This window comes from Phocoena sinus, chromosome 6 (assembly GCF_008692025.1).
Source record: "Phocoena sinus isolate mPhoSin1 chromosome 6, mPhoSin1.pri, whole genome shotgun sequence".
Classification (NCBI taxonomy): domain Eukaryota; kingdom Metazoa; phylum Chordata; class Mammalia; order Artiodactyla; family Phocoenidae; genus Phocoena; species Phocoena sinus.
Window position 1 is genome coordinate 33,373,327 of NC_045768.1, and position 19,793 is coordinate 33,393,119.

The window sequence follows — 19,793 nt, forward strand, 5'->3', positions numbered from 1 at the left end:
AGGAAACAGAAGACTGGGGAAACGATTCAGTTTAATGATCACCTGATATTCTTAACATAAGAATATGCTGTAATCCTGGGGAGCTATTTAAAAATTCAGATTACTGGGTTCCACACAGCATAACTGAATGAAACTCTTAGGGTAGGGTTAGGGGCATCTGTTTTTCTCCCCAGAGAGTGTTGCAGCCAGCCCAGCCCAAGTTCTTAGAAACCACTGCCCTAAACCAAAGGACACAGGAGTGGGCTTTCTGTCAAAGGCTCCAGCAGCAAAATGGAGACATGAAGTGCTTTTCAAAGACTCCTTTAGGAAGAATTAGAAATTAGTATTCAAAATATGAGCCTCCTAAACCTGGGTTTTGTACTTTGCTTAAAACAAGCACCACTGCGATGGCGGGATATTTGTAAGGCATGGCTTCTCACATGAAGTGTGCCTTAGGAGACACAGAACTGGGGGGAATGGGATCAGAGTATGCTTCAACACTTCCCAGATCTCAGGAAGCCCAAAGGCCCACTGGGAATTTCTATTCCCACCCGAAAACACAGTGGTTTAAAACAGAAAGCATAAAAAAAAACAAAAACAAAAAACAGAAGGCATTTCTTTTGCTTGCAAATCTGTGGCTGGGCAGTTTAGTCTTGACTTAGTTAGGCAGTTCTTCTGGTCTGAGGGGGTCACTTAGATGTTTGGCTTTTGGCTGGGGTGACCAAAAAAACAGGGCCATGTATGCCCACAGCAAGCTTGGGTATGTTCTAATGGCACCAGTCAAAGGCATAAGTTGAAAACCAATCAAGTAACCAAGTCATCACACCCTCTGTGCAGGAGACCACACAGAGTTACATAGCAAAGGGTATTGATCCAGGGAGGGGTGGAGATGATGCCATTACATGATCAATCTGCCACACTGCGGATGAGAGGAATGGTTCAAATATTTCAGAGCATCCCAAATTTTATATTTATCTGCTCCCTCCCCAATAATGCTGCACACAAGGCCTAGAGTATTGTGTTTCTTTGCTCTTGGCTGGGATAGATCTATTTCTTAGGGATATACCAATTACCTTCTGCTTAACCAGAAGCTTTATTATGGAATGTCTGTCTTTATAGAAAAAGCAGAAGGAAGAATTCCTTAATAATATAGGCAGCTTATTGACAAAGTCTTTTAAAACGTAAGAAAGGGACTTCTTTTTCCACTCTGGGTTGTAGTTAGCTCGAAGGAGCATTAAAGGCCTAGCAGAAGGAAAGGTGTACCCATTTCCAGGCAGGAAAATATTTGTCCTGGTCTCTACTATTCTAAATGAGATGTCCAATTTTTAGCATAAATTACAAGACGTACAAAAAGGCAAGAAACACCACACTCCCAAGAAGTAAGGCAGTCATCAGAATCTGATGTAGATGTGAAACAGGTGTTGGAATTATGTGACAGGAAATTTAAAAGAACTACAATTAATATGTTAAAGGCTCTAGTGGAAAATTTGAACAGCATGCAAGATCCTATGAGTAACAATTTCAGCAGAGAAATGGAAACTATAAGAAAGAATCAAATGGAAATGCTAGAAATAGAAAACCTGTAACAGAGATCAGAAATGCCTCTGATGGGCTCCTCAGTAGACCTGACACAGCCAAGGAAAGAATCAGTGAACCTGAAGATAGGGCAATAGAAATTACCCAAACTGAAACACAAAGTAAAAAAGAAGGTAAAGCAAAAGAAAAAAGCAGAGCACCCAAAAGCTGTGAGATAATATCAAATACTCTCACATACAAGTAATTGGAACCCCTGAAGAAAGAGAGAATGGTGGTGCAGAGGAATATATATGTATTTTTTAATGACCAAGAATTTCTCCCCAAATTAATGACGGATGCCAAACCATAGGTGCAGGAAGTTAAGAGAACACTAAATAGGATAAACACCCCCAAAAGAACACTTTGTCAGAGTAATTCACCATATTAACAGACTAAAGAATAAAATGCAGAAAAAGCACTTGGCAAAATTCAAACTCCATTCACGATCACAACTTTTAGCAAATTAAGAATTGAAAAGAAATTCCTGGACCTCATGTAAGATACCTGTACTTAGCATCATACTTAATGGTGAAAGACTGAGTGCTTTTGCCTAAGATCAGGAATAAGGATGTTGTCTCTCAACTTTGTACCAAAAACTATAGCTAGTATAATAAGGTAAGAAACAAATAAAAGGTACACAGATTGGAAAGGAAGAAAGAAAACTATCTCTATTTTTAGATGATATGATTGTCTGCTTAGAAAACTCAAAAAAATCTACACAAAAAAATCTTAGCTCCTAGGACTAAGAAGTGAGTTCAGCAGGGTCTCAGGATACGAGGTCAATATACAAAAGTCCCAATGTATTTTTACACACTAGCAATGAAGAATTAGAATTAGAACAGTTAGACTTTTAAAATATGAAACTTGAAATATCATTTACAATACATTTGAAATGTGTTATATGAAAATAAAATTATATGAAAATGTATTATGAGAATGAAATACTTAAGTATAAATCTAATAAAGTATACACAGAATCTATAAGTTGAAAACCACAAGACACTGATAAATCAAATAAGCTTAAATAAATAGATATCAATTTTTTTGTAATTTGATCTATAGATTCAATGTAATCCCAATTAAAATCCCAGCTAGCTCTTTTTGTAGAGATCTAGAAAGTGATTCTTAAATTTATATTTAGATGCAAATAAACTATAATAGGCAAAAGAATTATGAAAAAGAGAATCATAATACCTAGTTTCAAGACTTACTATAAAACTACAGTACAGTATTAGGGAAGGACAGACACACAGGTCAATGGAACAGAATAGAGAGGCCAAAGAATAATCAACTGAATTTTTTTTTTTTTTACAAAGGTGCGAAGGCAATTCAACAAAGAAAGGGTAGTCTTTTCAACAAATAGTGCTGGAACAATTAAATATGCAGGAAAATGAACCTTCACATATTTCTCACAGCTAATTCAGAGATTAACTCAAAATGGATCATAGACTGAAATACAAAATGAAAAACTATAAAATTTCTAGGGGAAAGTCTGTGTGACTTTGGATTTGGCAAGTAAGTTTAAGATATAGTACCAAAAGCATGATCCATAAAAGAAAAATATGTTAAATTCGACTTTATGAAAATTCATATCTGTTGTCTGTAAGAGACAGCATTAAGAGAATGAAAAGACAAGCCACAGACTAGACAATATATTTGCGAATCATGTATCTGATAAAGGTCTTGTATCCAGAATAAAGAACTCTCAAAACTCAACAATGAGAAAACAACCAATAAATTTAAAAATGGGCAAAGTATCTGAAAAGTATCATGAAAGAAAATATGCAGATGGCACGTAAACATATGAAAAGATGTTCAACATCATTATTTAGGGAATGCTACTTAAAACCACAATGAGACAGCACTCTACACCTATTATTAGACTGCCTAAAATTAAAAAAAAATTAAGTTACAAGTGCTGGAATTCCCATTCATTGCTGGTGGGAATGCAAAAATGATACAGCCGCCTTGAAAAAGTTTGTCAGTTTCTTATAAAACTAAACATATATATAGCATGTGACCTGGCTCTCTCACTCCTAGATATTTACCCAAATGAATTTTTTTAAACTTCTGTTTATACAAAAATCAGTTTGTGAATGTTTACAGCAGTTTTTTCATAAATACCCCAAACTAGAAACATGTCATAACAGGTGAACATGTAAACTAACTGTGGTAACATCCATGCAATGGAATACTACTCAGCAATGTAAAAGAACATGCTACTGACACTTGCAGTAACTTAAATGAATCTTAGAGGCATCATGCTGCATCAGACAAAAAAGTGTACATATCGTTTCATTCCATTTATATGACAGTATACAAAAGGCAAAACTGTAAGGATGGAAAACAGATCAGTTATTTCCATGGGTTGGGATGGGGGGAGGGGTTGACTAGAAAGAGACAGCACAAGGGAATGTGGGGGATGATGGAACTGTTCCATATGGTACTCTGTTGGTGGAATACACAACTCTACGTATTTATCAATACCTGTAGAATTGTACACAACAGTTATTTTTACTGTATGCAAATTTTTAAAAAATCAACCAGGACCTAAGGATGTATGCAGACTATGACAACAGATGTAGTTGTATTACAAGTGAATGACATAACTGCACTGTAGGAGGTGGGAGAAAACATGTAAATGGATATTGTGAGAGTAAAGTAAAGACAAAAAGAACTGTACAAAAGCGTTGTACTCTAGTTGATTTTTTTTTAATTGGGGTATAGTTGTTTTACAATGTTGTGTTAGTTTCTACTGTACAGCAAAGTGAAGTAGAGTTCCCTGTGCTATACAGCAGGTTCTCATTAGTTATCTATTTTATACATAGTAGTGTGTATATGTTAATTCCAATCTCCCAATTCATCTGAGGTTTTTTTTTTTCTTGCAGGCGTTATGGTGTAGCAGTTGTGAAGCTACTTTACATATATATACCTTTTGTGTACATATACACTTTATATATATACTAGGGTTGAACAAATAAGTAAATATATTATAGATAATGAGCCCAGTTTTTAACTGTCAGAGATTGAGTCAAAGGGGAAATGCTAGAACTAATCCTGTGAGTATTGGATTGGAGTCAGAGGTATCAGTATGAATCAGTATGAATGTATGCATAAATATACATATATACACAGATTGATAGACATAGGAATATACTTATTGTAGAGCTATGTGTGTATGCATGGGTTAGTAGACTTCATATATTTCCTTGCTCTGTTCACTGAGAGGACCTAGAAGCAGTGCTATCCCAGTAGCCAGGAGCAACCTACTATCCAGATTTTGGTTTCAAAATAGCACCCTCCAATAAAAGGGACCAGGGCATAACAGTAGTATTGGATTATAACCCAGAGAATAAATATCCACAAGCCTATGCTGATATGAATAAATAACTGAATAAATAAATCGGGGGAGAAGGAACAAGTCTTCTGTACAGAAGAATTCCAAGTAATAAATGTGGAAGGAATAAGGGAAATAGCAAAACACCATTAGAACATCACAGTAGTAATTGCTCCAGAGAAGATGCACCAAAGAATGTTAAAATTAGCAGGCAAAACTTTTAAGAAAAAACAAAATATTTAGCTCAAAAAGTCTCCCCAAATATTTATTGGTTATAAAGGGAAAAATAGTAACTTCACAATGGAGAAACCTGACAGACAACACCTTAACTAAGTCATCAAGGCTAGCATCAGTGATAAGGTACTGATACTTTGTACCTCCTGGTGTGATGCACTGAGAATGGCACATCACCTCAGTGGTCATCAACCTCAGAATCCATAAGTAAATCTAATTATGAAAAAATAAGACATACCCAAATTGAGGGACTGTCTACAAATACCTGACCAGGACTCTTCAAAAGTGTCGAGGTCATGAAAGACATGGCAAGACCAAGGAGTTTTCACAGATTGGAGGAGACTAAGGAGACCTAACAAGTCAATGCAGCATGGATCCTGGACCAGAGTAAGAATCAGTGTAACAACCAGTGGTATTTGAGTACCGTCTGTAGTTTAGCTGATACTGTCCCAGTGTTAATTTCTTAGTTTCCATAATTGTAAGTCTAAGAGTACTCACAAACATAGAAAACAAATTTATGATTACCAAAGGGGGGCAGGGAGGGACAAACTAGGAGTATGGGATTAACAGATACAAACTACTATACATAAAATAGATAAGCAACAAGGATTTACTGTACAGTCCCAGGAATTATACCCAATATCTTGTAATAACCTATAATGGAATGTAAACTGCAAAAAAAACCCTACCCAAATCACTATGTTGTACACCCAAAACTAGCACAACATTGTAAATCAACTGTACTTCAATAAAATAAAGTATTTCAAAATAAGAAGGGCTTTTTGTGTGCAACACACACAAAGGAAAATTAATAAGTGTTCTGTGGTGAAAGGTTAGAAGTGACTGGTTTAAATGAAGAAACATGAAGAGCAGAATGGGCCTTCGTTTGTAATAAGCCACACTTCCATTTTAGAGCTGGTTAACTGAGAGGTTAGGGGACTCAGCCAAGGACACAATATTGCAGCTGTAGGGGCAGGACTGGGACCCGGGTTTTCTGGCTCCTTATGTGCCACTTTTTCCATCCCATTCCCTGCCTCTCTGCTCCAGGGGAGGATTTTCCTGTAACTGTTTTGATAATACTGTTTCTGCTTTGCATGTTTTCTTAAGTAGCTATCATAGTCCTGGTTAGATATCTTGTTGAGTCAAATGTCCCACGTGTTCCCTGTTGTGGGTGTCTGTTTGAATCATGTCTACCCTCCAGGTGATGGCTTATGTATTTGTCTTATTCTTTTTTATTTTTTTTGACTTTATAATCAAATTTATTAATAACCTCTGGAAATAAGAAAATATTACACATTTACACAATGAAGGATAAAGGCCTTTCTAATCTACAGACATACAGAGACAGATAAAGAGGGCTTATAGCTTGGATTCTAAAATTTCAGTCACAGGTCAAGAGTAAATGCAGAAACCCCAAATCTCACCAGTCCTGGTATGAAAGAGTTGTTTTCCCTCCCAGTGGGCAAAGGACTCAATTGATTTGGGCTCAAAATTGTATTTGTCAGGCTTCCCTGGTGGCACAGTGATTGAAAGTCCGCCTGCCGATGCAGGGGACACGGGTTCGTGCCCCGGTCCGGGAAGATCCCACATGCCGCGGAGTGGCTGGGCCCGTGAGCCATGGCCGCTGAGCCTGCGCGTCCGGAGCCTGTGCTCCGCAACGGGAGAGGCCACAACAGTGAGAGGCCCGCGTACCACACACACACAAAAAAAATTGTATTTGTCTTATTCTTTTCAGCAGAAACTGGAGACGAGCAAAAGGCCTCTGTCTGGAACTTCCACTACCTCCAAAAGCACCTCCCCCACGCTCACGCCTTCACCTTCTCCCAAAGCGCAGGCAGCCGAGTCCTCCGTGTCCTCCTCCTCATCCCACCGGCAGTCCAAGAGCAGCGGGGGCTCCAGCAGTGGCACCATCACTGATGAGGGTGAGTCCCCTGGGTCCTGAAAGCCCACCCTTTCCTCTTCACCATGGTAACCTAGCAGCTGCCCTTTGCTATAGCCATCCTAGGTCAGGTGTTTTATCATTTTTTCAGTCAGACAAAAACACCTGTCTTTCCCCTTCCCTGATTCTACCTTGCATTTTTGTCTTCACTGAGCTTACATACCTAAAAGGTGTATAGTAGTTTTTGAATGTAGGTGAGTTTTGTTTATATATACAAACAAACACCCATAGAACTGCTTCTCCGACCCCAGTTATGTACCTTTCCCTGAACCTTGTACAAATCAGAACTCTGTCAGTTGCAAGGGATGGAATCTCCACTCAAACTGATTTAAGCAAAAACAATACCAAAAACTGATAATTTGTTGGCTCATATAATGGAAATATCTAGGGTGTTCTTCAGGTGTGTCTGGATCCAGGTGCTTAGGGAGTGTTTTTCTCCATGTCTCAGGTAAGCTCTCTTCAAGTAGTGGCAAGGATATACCCAGCAGCTTCATGCTTACTTCTTCCTACTAACTTAGCAACCCCAGCAGAAAGAGTGCTACTTTCTTAGTAGGTACAGCAAAATCCCAGGGGTAAAGATCATTGTCCTGTCTTGGCTATATTTATAACAACTTGGGTTGTTTGCCCATCCTTGACTATCTCTGTGTCCCCAAGGGTGGAGTGTGTCTGCCTTTGGAGCCAGGGTTGGGGTCAGGTCTGTGTGGATTGGGAGAGGGAGAGAAGTAGCTCCTCAGAGGAAAATGGAAGTGGATGGAGGGCAAGCAAAAGCAGGAGATGTAACCAGGAGAACGTTGGAAGTTGCATGAGTGGGGATGATGAGGAAAGGAAGATGGACCGGACGGCCGGGCAGGGGTAGAGGCTGTGCAGTGAGGCCCCAGATAAAGATGTGAAGATATAAAAGATAAAGGAGAGAAGAAGCTCATCCTTTACAACTGCCCTCTGGTGGCTCCTGGGAGCAGGGATGGGGGAGGAGGGAGCAGGGCTTTGATGAGAGATGGGGCCCAGGCAGGTGCAAATCAAGGAGTATAAATCAGAGAGGGGAGGAAACTCTCATTGTGCGTGTGGTCCTCACAAGTGCATTTGCAGGCATCTTGCTGCAGCTACTGGGAGGGAGTGCAGAGCAGGTTCTGCCCAGCAAGTGATAAGTTGAAATCAACTGCACAGGCTCTGGTCTGTACTGAGTTGATAAATGTACACTGCCATTGGCATCCACTTTATTTGGGGCTGCTTTTATTGTTTTGTGATATCTAGTGCAATCATTTATAAAAGCTTCAGAGATTCACTTAGCAACCCCATTCCTCCCTAACTGTGTTTTCTCTTTTTTATATTATGTGTTTTCTTTTTCTTTTCTTTTTTTTTTTTTTTGGCCACACCATGTGGCTTGTGGGATCTTAGTTCCCCAACCAGGGATTGAACCCAGGCCCTTGGCAGTGAGAGTGTCGAGTCCTAACCACTGGACCACCAAGGAATTCCCCCTAACTGTGTTTTCTGTGTGGAGTCTTAATTTCCCTACCCATGAACTCTCCTGCCTCAGAGGCTTTCAGGAATCTAAACTCCTACAGGTTCAGTTTGGGATTTGTACCCCACCTTTTTCCAAAAAAGAGTTGAGACAGTCATCAGAATGCACTGTCTATGTCCACTTTGCTCCCCTCTCATTCATTATTAAAAAAAAGGTTTGCAGGGGCTTCCCTGGTGGCGCAGTGGTTGAAAGTCCGCCTGCCGATGCAGGGGACGCGGGTTCGTGCCCCGGTCCGGGAGGATCCCACGTGCCGCGGAGCGGCTGGACCCGTGAGCCATGGCCGCTGGGCCTGCGCTCCGCGGCGGGAGGGGCCGCAGCGGTGAGAGGCCCGCGTACCGCAAAAAAAAAAAAAAAAAAAAAAAAAAGGTTTGCAAAGCCTAGTTGGGATAAAAACAGGAGGACCTGACAGCAAATTCTTTTTAGATTACCTTCTCTGGCTTAGAAAGCCTAGTTTTCCCTTCTGGGGTTCCTGGGTCCCGAGGCAGCCAGACCCTTGTCCTTCAGGCATTAGATTATTACAGACCAGAGCCTGCAATCTATCCCCAAATAGCCATTCTTTATGATATTTTTGTGGGAAATCTGTAGCCTCAGTCAAGGACTGCATGCAAGCCTTTGCCCTGCTCATCCTCCCACCTGTGTCCGTCTGTTCATTCCTCCTGGAGGAAGTGGTGGGACGGTGACGACGTGGCCTTCTCAGCCTCACATTCCTTCTATGAAGGTGACTGGGGCAGGCCCTGGGTGCTGTAACCTGTGCCAGTGTCAGCGTAACTCATCATCAGGCTGGGGATTCAGATACATTCCACATAATAACATTAAATGATTGTAACGCAAGGTGGGATCAAACGTGTGTTATCAGCAAGGCACGAAGCACCATGGCAGGCTTCACTGAAGAGTGGCCCTTGTGCCAGCCCAGGAGGACTGAGAAGAGTGGGGGGCTGGGAGCCGGGAATGCTGGCCCAGAGCCGATTGTTACATTTGTAGGAAACAGTTGAGCTGGCAATTAAACACAGCTGTTTAAAGTCAAATTACAACAACAAAAATATGTGTAAAAAAAAGACAGGGACCTCCCCAGCGGTCCAGTGGTTAAGACTCCATGCTTCCAATGCAGGGAGTATGGATTCGATCCCTAGTTGGGGAATTAAATCCCACATACTACATTGTGCGGCCAAAAAGTTTTTAAAAATAAAAATAAAAATGCTTAAAAAAAAGAAGACAAAAAAAAGTCAAACTGCATGAACTTTTAATTAAGCTGATTATGTTGCATGGAAAGGTATGTGGCATTTAAAACAAAATATATTATTTACTAATTTTTAGTGCGTTTTACTAATACCTGTTCTCTTAAGGTTCTTTATGTCTCTTTTATCTACGTGGTGGGAATACTGTGTATTGATGTGTTACTGCTGTGCCTCTTTCCCAGTTCCACTTCCAGGAACATGATGTTGGTAGGTTGAAATTGACCACAATGGGGCATTTATACCACGGAAATCAGCAAATACCCACTAGGGCTTGATTTAATGTTTTAAAGAGCATCTGGATGTCATCTAGACAGTGACAGAGACAGTGTTAATCATACAGGTTAAACTTTAACTGTTTAACCTGTTATATTGAAAATAGCATTAAAAATTGAGAAAATATTCTTCAAGGTTTTGAAAACCATTATCTGATTCAGCAAAGTTGCTCACATGAAGTTCCAACGTATGTCTTCATCATTTCATTTCATCTCGCATGTTCACGTAAACAGAAGCATTAGTGAGCCTTCATGTAGGAGCTATACTCATTGGCTATGTCTTCAAGAGTAAGGCAAAAATCAATGGAGGCATTCAGTGAGACGCCTGAAATGCAGTGAAGGCATTGGCTATATGGAATTTATAATACAGAGTATTGTGTAAGTTATTATTGTATGTAAATTGTGCACACACATCCTTAAATCAGTAAAATCATGTACTTATATACGTGCGTACATTCCCCCTCCCAGAAATCCAGTTGTTAAACATTTACCAGCACACAGGTGTGGAGAGAGACTCGTGGAGGGAATGACAGCAGCAAAGCATGATAGGCATCATGAACCTTAATGGATTATGTGTGGACTGGGACTCGTTTCATCTCATACATCCTAGTTCATTAGCACCTCTTCTGCGAAGCCTGTCCGGTCCCTTGGGCTGGTCAGCTGTCCTCTCTGTCCCCAGATCCCCTTATTCATGCCCTTCACCATATACTCATCACCCGTGGGAGAAGTGGCAGAGCAGTGTGTGTAGCAGAAGCCTGGTAGCCAAACCACTGTGTTTGAATCCCTGCTGTGCCATGGACTAGTGGTGTGACCTCACCCGAGATATGGTACCCAGCTTTCTGTGCCTTCCTCATCTGCAAATGGGGACAGTAAGAGGGTCTACCTCATGGGGTTGTTAAGAGGAGGTGCATCATCCATACAGGGTGCCTGACAGTGAGCACTGTGCATCAGCTGTCATCCTCTTCATTATATCTTCCCAGCTACACTGAGTTCCTTCACAGCATGGACGTTTCCATCCTTGCATTCCCAGTACGTAGTAGGCACAGTAGTAGCCACTGTTGAATGATGAATGAGTGAATAAAAGGACCTCTGACCTCCTAACCTCTAGTCCACTCTTTTGTAAGCTGCCCCCGCTGCCCCAGGACCTTTGCACTTGCTGTTCTCACTGTCTGGATGCTGCCTGGTGCTCTTTGCCTTGATATCTGCACAGCTCACTCCTTCATTTACTGCTCAAATATCTCCTTCTGAGAGGCCTTCCCTGACCACCCTCTATAAAACAACATTCTCACATCCCCTGTGAACCTCCCCCACCCTGCTCTGTTCTTCCTCATTGCCTTGAGCCTGACAGCCTGCTTATGGTCTGCTTTGGTCCCTATTGAGTCCCCAGTGCCTAGTCTGATAAATCCTTATCGAATGTGTGAAGGAATGTTTCTTAAAGCCCCCACAGATGCTGCTTTTGTCTCCTTTATCTTCCCTGCTCTGATAACTTGATACTCAAAATCTTCTGTTTTCCCCTGGTCTGTGCCCATCTGGCTCTGCTGTTCCATTCAGACACGCCCTTCCTTCAGGAAGCCCACAGACTCCGAATGCTTGAGGCAAACCTTGACTCTGGTCTGAAGCCCACCTACCTGTTCTCTCCAGTTCTTTCTCTGTCTAGCTGAGGACTGCTGGCATTAGTGTTTACTGCAGCTGTAGCTAACAACAGTCAAGAAATCATAATTAAAAATTGTTCTGGGACAGACAGGAGGGTTTTAGTCCCAGCAGCTAGAACTCCAAGAACTTGATGGTCCCGCCATTGGAGAGTCAGCCGTTGGAGCCTGGCCATGAACTGCCCCCCGCATCTTGTGTCTTCATAGCCCAATCTGGGGTTTTGGCAAATGCTGAGAGCCTGCCCTAAGGGAAGATTATGGTCAACAGGTGGCTCGGGACCCACCTTCACCTTCATCCCCAGGAACACACCTTAGATCTGTTTTCTGTGTTGGGGTTTCTGGTAGAATTTCGAAATAAGATTACCACTGTTTTATGAAAGTTTGAAAATCACTTTTGATACATTTTACCAAATGCTAAAATATCTTATTTTACATTCTTTCCCTCTTGAAGATGAACTGACTGGAATCCTTAAGAAATTATCACTTGAGAAATATCAGCCCATTTTTGAGGAGCAAGAGGTAAGGATGTTCTTTTTTGTTTTTCTGTTTTTTTCGTTTTTTTTGCAGTACACGGGCCTCTCACTATTGTGGCCTCTCCCGTAGCGGAGCACAGGCTCTGGACGCACAGGCTCAGCAGCCATGGCTCACGAGCCCAGCCGCTCCGCGGCATGTGGGATCCTCCCAGACTGGGGCACGAACCCGTGTCCCCTGCACGGCAGGCGGACCCTCAACCACTGCGCCACCAGGGAAGCCCAGGATGTTCTTTCTGAATGTCAATTTATATCTTACCATAAAACAGTTGTCTAAATATGTAGGTTGTCATCCTGTAAGCCTAGATTGATCTTTTTCACTGAGCTAGCTGAGGAAATAGAGTTCTTGTTCAGCACATTTGGTTCAGTTCATAACAGTGAAATCCTGGGGACCTTATGACTTGTTTTATTATAATAGAATTGTATAATTTTGAACTCTGCTCTCTCTAGTGAAGTTTGTTTCTGTCCTTCTAGTTGAAGGGGATTACCTGGCAGGTTCTTAGGTTTAAAGCAGGTGAAAAAGCAAATCCTGATGAACCTGTATTCAGTATCTGGATGTAAATAGTCTGTGTTAGTCTAAGAGGGTTCCTATGTGCTCTAAAGCGCTCACCATCACATTTTAAAAATTACTGTCCTGCAGTTTGGCAGTTTCTCAAAATGTTTAGCAGAGTTACCTTATGACCCAGAAATCCCTCTCCCAGGTATATACCCAAGATAACTGAAAGCATGTGTTCACACAAAGCGTTCATAGCAGCACTATTCATAGTAGCAAAAAGTGGAAACGACCCAAATGCCCCTCAGTTGATGAATGAATAAATAAGACGTGTTATCTCTATACCATGGAACGTAGCTAGGCCATGAAAAAAAAGGAAATGCTGATACACACTACAACATGGATGAGCCTTGAAAACACTGTGCTAAGTGAAAGAAGTTAGTCACAAAAGGCCACATATGGTATGACTCCATTTATATACAGTGTCCAGAATAGGCAAATCTATAGAGACAGACAGTAGATTAGTGGTTGCCAGGGAATGTGGGGAGGATAGAATGGGAGTGATTGCTAATGAGTATGGGTTTTCTTTTGGGGGTGATGAAAATGTTCTAAAATTAAGTGTGGTGACGGTTGCATAACTCTGCACTAAAAATCTTTGAATTGCACACTTTAAATGGGTGAATTGTATGGTAGGTGAATTACGTCTCAATAAGATGTTAAAATTTTTACTGTTGGCCAAATAAAGCTCCTCAGTGGGCCCGTTAGCCACCAGGGTGTAATCACTGGCTTAGAACATTCTGGTGCCCAGTTTAGCACATGACAACTGTCATAGTTGTTGTAGCAATCACGAGAGTCACTCATTGTCCCCAACAAGCTTGAGACACAGTTGAGGAGTTTGTTTTTTTGGGGGGCGGGGGTAATACACAGTATATTGGCATTCAAAGTAAATACAACAGATCATGTTTAAATTTAAAAGGGTCTGCCTCCGAATAAAAGCCAAAAGCCATTATAAAAAAAGGCATTGTGGTTGTGAAGAAAATCCAGTCTCTATAAAAATAATTCAAACTAAATTATGGCAAGAGAAATGTTCCTCACTGGGCGGATGAACTCAACCTAGTCAGTTTGATTTAAATATTATTTAACATTTTCTCTGTTATTTGAGAAGGCAGAATTATTTGGTCATTAGAATCTTATCTAATTCATAAATTCCAAAATCTGAGGAGTTTGTATTTTTGTTCAAGAAACAGTAAGGGGTGCTGTGGCTTTCTTCCTTGGTTTGCTTTTCTGCCCTATCCAGCCTGTCCTTCCTGCCTCCTTGATGTCTTAAACTTCAGTGGCGATTGTTCTCATCGTCAAAAAAATCTTTACTGTTTGCTGATGGCTGCCTGCTTTTATTTTATGCGTTCTGTGCTTTCTGAGGAGCTGGGTGTGGGGTCTCTGCCACAGGTCTGGGATGGTGGGGGAGGGGAGTATCCAGCAGGGCCTGGGGCAGGTGGTTTCCGTCAAAATCATGTCACCTCTTCCTTGAACCCGTTAGCACCTTGTGATCTGTAAAGTCTCCGAGGGATTCAGGGAGCTTATCCGTTATCAGAGGGGCCCTCTCTGCATCTCCGGGAGAGCTTGATGTTGGATAAGGGAGCAGACCCTTCCCCACTAACTCAAACCTGGTTCAAGATTTTTTTTAAATCCAGGAAAGTAAAGTGACTATTAAAAGAGAGATCAAGACAGGGAAGAAATTTCTCCTGGAACTGAGGCCTAGGCAGGGATGACAGAAATGTTAGAATTTCTCTGGCAAAAACCAAGGATTGAACAGCTTTGAGATGCCCTTTTTTTTCTGGTAAAAACCAATGGCCCTTCTTTCCTTTATTGCTTTTGCTTGTTTATTTTCTCACTCTATCTTTCCACAATCTGCATCTCTCTTGTCCTTGGGGGGGGGAAACATGGTGAGTACTGCCACATACTCATATTTTCTGTGCAGTATCGGATACTGTTAAAAGTGCAGCAACATTGGAATTAAATTTCTAGTAGCAAGACTTGGATTTTTTACCACTCGAGTCACCCAGATTACTGTCTCAGAGACTTCCCTTACTTGTTTCGTTTTCAGAGTCTTTCCAGAATGCACCTCTCCTAAAAATCCCAGGCCTAGAGCTGAGGAGAGTTCGTTTTTTTTGGTTTTGTTTTGTTTTTTATTTTATTTATTTTTGGTGGCATTGGGTCTTCATTGCTGCGCGCGGGCTTTCTCTAGTTGTGGCAAGCAGGGGCTACTCTTCGTTGTGGTGCGTGGGCTTCTCATTGCAGTGGCTTTTCTTGTTGCAGAGCACGAGCTCTAGGCATGCGGGCTCAGTAGTTGTGGCACACGGGCTTAGTTGCTCCGCGGCATGTGGGATCTTCCCAGACCAGGGATCAAACCCGTGTCCCCTGCATTGGCAGGCGAATTCTTAACCACTGCACCACCAGGGAAGTCCTGAGGGTTCGATTTCAATGATGTTTTCAAATAAACTTTCAGCATAAAGCCAGGACTTGGAAGTAGTCAGTCATAATTAATTCACTGCTCATAAGCACTAATAGCTCGTTACTGTGATAGTCTTGTTGCGGCTGCGGAAAAGAGGTGTGGCGCCGAGCAGACAGCAGCGAATCCCCCTCTCTCTCCCCAGGTGGATATGGAAGCGTTCCTCACGCTCACCGACGGCGACCTGAAAGAGCTGGGTATTAAGACAGACGGGTCCAGGCAGCAGATTTTGGCAGCGATTTCTGAACTGAACGCAGGCAAGGTATTGTTCTCAACCTTTTTTTTTTCCTGTTTCCAACAGCTGAGAGCTTCACTAGGATCCTCGGCCCCAGTGTTCCAGGGACCTTCATGGTCTGATTTCATCTCCCCCCCACACCTGGTGGACGACAGCCCCGCTCATACACCTCTCATGACCGAGGGGTCACTACCTTTGAGTATGCCTGTTCCTTTTCGAGATCTCTCTTCCCGTAAGGTGGTTTCTCCTTCGATTTGGCTAAAACATTCCCTCCAGTCATCTCACCCCACCGGGCTGGGTTTTGCCCTCCGGAGAACAGTGGAAGTTGATTAAGACAGGCCGCGGAGTCAGGCCGACCTGGGTTTGAATCCCAGCTCCTCCACTTACAGTGACCCTGGGCAAGTCACACCCTTCTCTGAGCCTCGCTTTCTTGTCTGTAGGGTGGGGGTGATGGGCTCGCTGCCGGGACTGAAATGCTCCGCAGAGCACCTGGCACACAGAGATCTGTCAGTCAGTGTTGTTGTTGTTGGCATCCTGCATTTTTGTCTAATGTTCAACTTCTGTTTCACCAGCTTTAGAGCTAAAGATTAGCAATGCCCCCACCCACCCATCCACCCACCCAAAGGCACATATGCAAAAAACAAACAAGCAAACAGAACACAAGAGAAGTGAGGCACCACTCACTCTGCAGACAGTTGTACAGTCGCTCTTGGGCTATTCACATTCCTTTGCCTTCTGTCTTTTTCCCTAACGTGGGCTGGATTTTTTTTGGTCTCTTAGTCAAGCAATAACGTATAAATACTTGCATACCTGTTGCTCTTTCACACTTAGCCGAACAGCTCCCCACTTGGTGGACAATAGTGACAGGTAAAATCTGGGATTTGACCATCGTAAACAGTACCAGAATGGACATCTCTGCCTTTTTGCTTTTTCTGCTGTTGTTTTGTTCTTCAGGCTGTGTTCCAGAATACAAGGTTATGTTAGCGATCGTACCATTTTATGGTTCTTTCTATATATTGCCAGGTAGGCACAGAAATATTGAACAGACCTGTAGTGACAATCTCAAGTAAATATCCACGTAACAGTTTATCATTCACAGATCACTGTGCATACCTTTCCTCAGTTCATCCAGGAGGCCGGTACCCTCACACTCTCCTCGTGCAGCCCAGGAGAAGAGTCGGGGGCAGGGAGGGGGTCCTCCTCACTGGTTCCTGCAGCATCACACTGTGTGGAAGCAGCTCCTCCTGCCCTGCAGCCTCGCCGGGTTGGGGGCTGGTTTTTCTGCCATCGTGGTCGTCACTGTTTTGCCTGTGTGTAGGCTGTGAGGTCGTCCTTCAAAGTGATGTAGTCGGCATTGCTTCAGCCATTGCAGGTGTCTGCAAGCCTAAGCATTTTCCTGCAGGTCTTTGCTGTGTGTTCTTTCTCCTCTGCAAGTGGCCTGTTCCTAAACACTGCTCACCTGTCCTGGGACCCTTGCTGCCTCACTTTACAGATAGGGAAGCAGAGGCTCCGAGAGAGGCAGTGAGCCCCAACTCAGAGACCAGCACCATTTCTGCCCTGCCCTTAGACATGAGCAGCAGAAGGTGGGCAGGTCTTGGCTGCTAGGAAGGGTTCACCTAGGGAACGGAAGCCTCAGGGTGGCTTACCGCAGGTGGATCACCTGAAGCCAGCACTAAACTCTTCAGAGCATTGATTTATTCGTGAGAAATCTCCCTTTAACTGTCTGCCATGTCCCAGGCACTGTGTGGGTGTTGAGCACTGAGTATCACTCAGTGCCCAGCATTGCTCTGAGCACGTCACATCTAGTCATTCGTATAACCCTCACGAAAGCTGCTGAGGTTGTTTCCAGTTTACAGATGAGGGAACTGAAGCACAGAGAGATCAGGGAACTTGCCTAAGATCACACAGTCAGTAAGTGGCAGAGGCAGGATTAGAACCCAGAGTTTGTGTCCTGGCCTCTCTGCTATCCTGCCTCGGTATAATCCACAGGCACGGGACAGGCAAATTGTGTTGTGAGAGCTCCTGACTTAGAGTGGGGACTGGTAAGGCAAGGGCCTGGAAGACGTCCCCGAGGAAGGGCAGGAGGGCTGCAATATGAAGGAAGACAGGAACCACCTGGCAAAGGGGTAGAAGAAAAGTGCAGACCAGGCAGAGGGCAGCACATGTGCAAAGGCCCTGCAGTGAGAAGATGTGTGGTGCATTTAAAGAACTAAAGGAGTGGCTGGAGCATGGAGAGAAAGATGCCTGGTGTGAGGGGAGGCCAGAGGGGACAGATTAAGGCTCTCAGGGTGGTTGAGGGTGACCCAGTCAAGTGTCCAAGGGCTTCGGGGTGGGGACTAGGTGAGTGATGGTAAGGAGGCTCTGGCTCAGAAGTTAGGACCCTTCCTCCTCCTGGCCTCCAAGGGTCAGATGTGTGAGCCAAGGGGAGGAAGGAGTTGAGGAAAGCCAAGCCTAGGCCAGTCGAGAAGGACAGAAAAGATTCTAGATGTAGGGCCAGTGAGGACCTCGGAGGGCATGGAAAGACAGGAGCTAGGTGTCCCTGGAGCCTGGCCTGGGGCTTGGTAGATGGTAACCGCTAATGCTTCTGGAACCTCTCCTCTGCCCTCAGTGGTTATGGCCTCCTTGGTCCGGAATCATAAAAAGAAAACAGACTGGGTTGGTTTGCAAATCTTAAGAAACTGTCATCATCAGAGTAGATGATGTGACATCTCAAGCCCACTCCAAAGGAGGACATTTGTCTTAAAGTCTGTACAGGCTAGAACATTTTTTTCTTTAAGTTTTCTCTGAAATTCATTGCCCCCCTTCTCCTTGTTTCTGTAACAGCTTGTATCCCATACTAAGCGGGGCCCCATCAAGAGGAACATCCGCTGGTGGTTGTCTTAGTTCAGACTGCATAACAAAATACCTAAACCAGGTGGCTTGCAAATGGAAATTTAATTCTCAAAGTATGGAGGCTGGAAGTCTAAGATCAGGGTGCCAGTGGTTGAGTTTGGTGAGGGTCCTATTCCACGTTGCACAATGCCACCTTCTCATGTGTCCCCATGTGACCCATAACAGAGAGAAGCCAATCTCTCTTATCTCTTCTTATAGGGACACCGATGGTGTCATGGGAGGCTGACCCTCATGAGCTCACCTAATCCTAATCACCCCCCAAGGGCCCCACCCCCTAACACCATCACATTGATGGCTTAGGGTTTCAACACAGGACACAAACATTCAGCCCAATACCGTGGTCTTCCTTGGGGGCCCCAGCTGATCATCTCCCAGCTGAAAGATCCGGGTGCATCCAACATGCCACGCCACCCATGTCCTCCCCACAGGTAGCATCCACCCTGCAAAGTCAGGCAAACCCACGTGGAGATAGGTGCAAGGGGAAGGGGCCGAGCTGAACTAATCGCTGGAGAATGGCCCTATTATTCAAGGGTCAGTAGTGCCAAAGTCCTGTGGAAATGAGGACTGTGTGTCAAGTGCATCTTAGAGCAAAGGTATGATTGGGAGACGTTGAATATCACAAAAGCAAGTGTATCTTCCCTACTCTAGGTTACCATTGCAAGTCTGTGCTGGTTCTTAGAAAGAGCAAAGAACTTCTCAGGCCGAGTGTGGCTTCCAATAGCTCTTTGGACTCCTGGGGCCTTGGTTCTTCTGGGCTGGACCCACCTGACCCCGACTCCTGTCTCCTTCTTGATTGCTCTAGGGCAGGAGCTTCTCCTAATGTTCATCCTCCTTCTTTCGAAACTGAACCTTGGCCAAAAGAGTACCCATTGTGGCTCAAATGCTCTGTACACATTTGAAAACTCAGGACACTTGGGAGAGGAGATGCCCAGCTTTCCTTGTCCCCTCACCCCCATGTCTTTCTAGCTGTGGTCCACAGCATGCTGGAGGGTTGTAGAATCAATTTAGTAGTTCATGAGTAGCATTTTAACAAGCAAAATAGAACAGAGCAGAAAATATCAACGTTCTTTGCAGGTAAGAAGGCTAAAGCTTGTTTAAGTTGTATGGATTTACATGTAACAGGGTTGTGATATAAAATATATTTCATACACAATCAAAATAGTTTGAACATTTTAGCCAAAAAAAATTTTTTAATAGATCTTTATTAGAGTATAATTGCTTCACAATACTGTGTTAGTTTCTGTTGTACAACAAAGCGAATCAGCCATATGCATACACATGTCCCGATATCCCCTCCCTCTTGAGCCTCCCTCCCATCCTTCGTATCCCACTCCTCTAGGTCATCACAAAGCACCGAGCCAGTCTCCCTGTGCTATGCTGCTGCTTCCCACCTGC

At 43.4% G+C, this 19,793-nt stretch overlaps 1 protein-coding gene across 5 annotated transcripts in view; it reads left to right on the plus strand.

Moving 5' to 3' along the window:
• ANKS6 (ankyrin repeat and sterile alpha motif domain containing 6) overlaps positions 1-19,793 on the plus strand; it is a 56,745-nt gene that overhangs the window by 28,155 nt on the left and 8,797 nt on the right. For 4 of the 5 annotated variants that reach the window (XM_032635851.1, XM_032635853.1, XM_032635855.1 and 1 more), the window contains exons 12-14: positions 6,861-7,047; positions 12,191-12,258; positions 15,417-15,533. In XM_032635851.1, coding sequence (XP_032491742.1) covers positions 6,861-7,047; positions 12,191-12,258; positions 15,417-15,533 — 372 coding nt within the window. The remainder of the gene's footprint in view (positions 1-6,860; positions 7,048-12,190; positions 12,259-15,416; positions 15,534-19,793) is intronic. The other variant, XM_032635852.1, reaches the window with a different exon arrangement.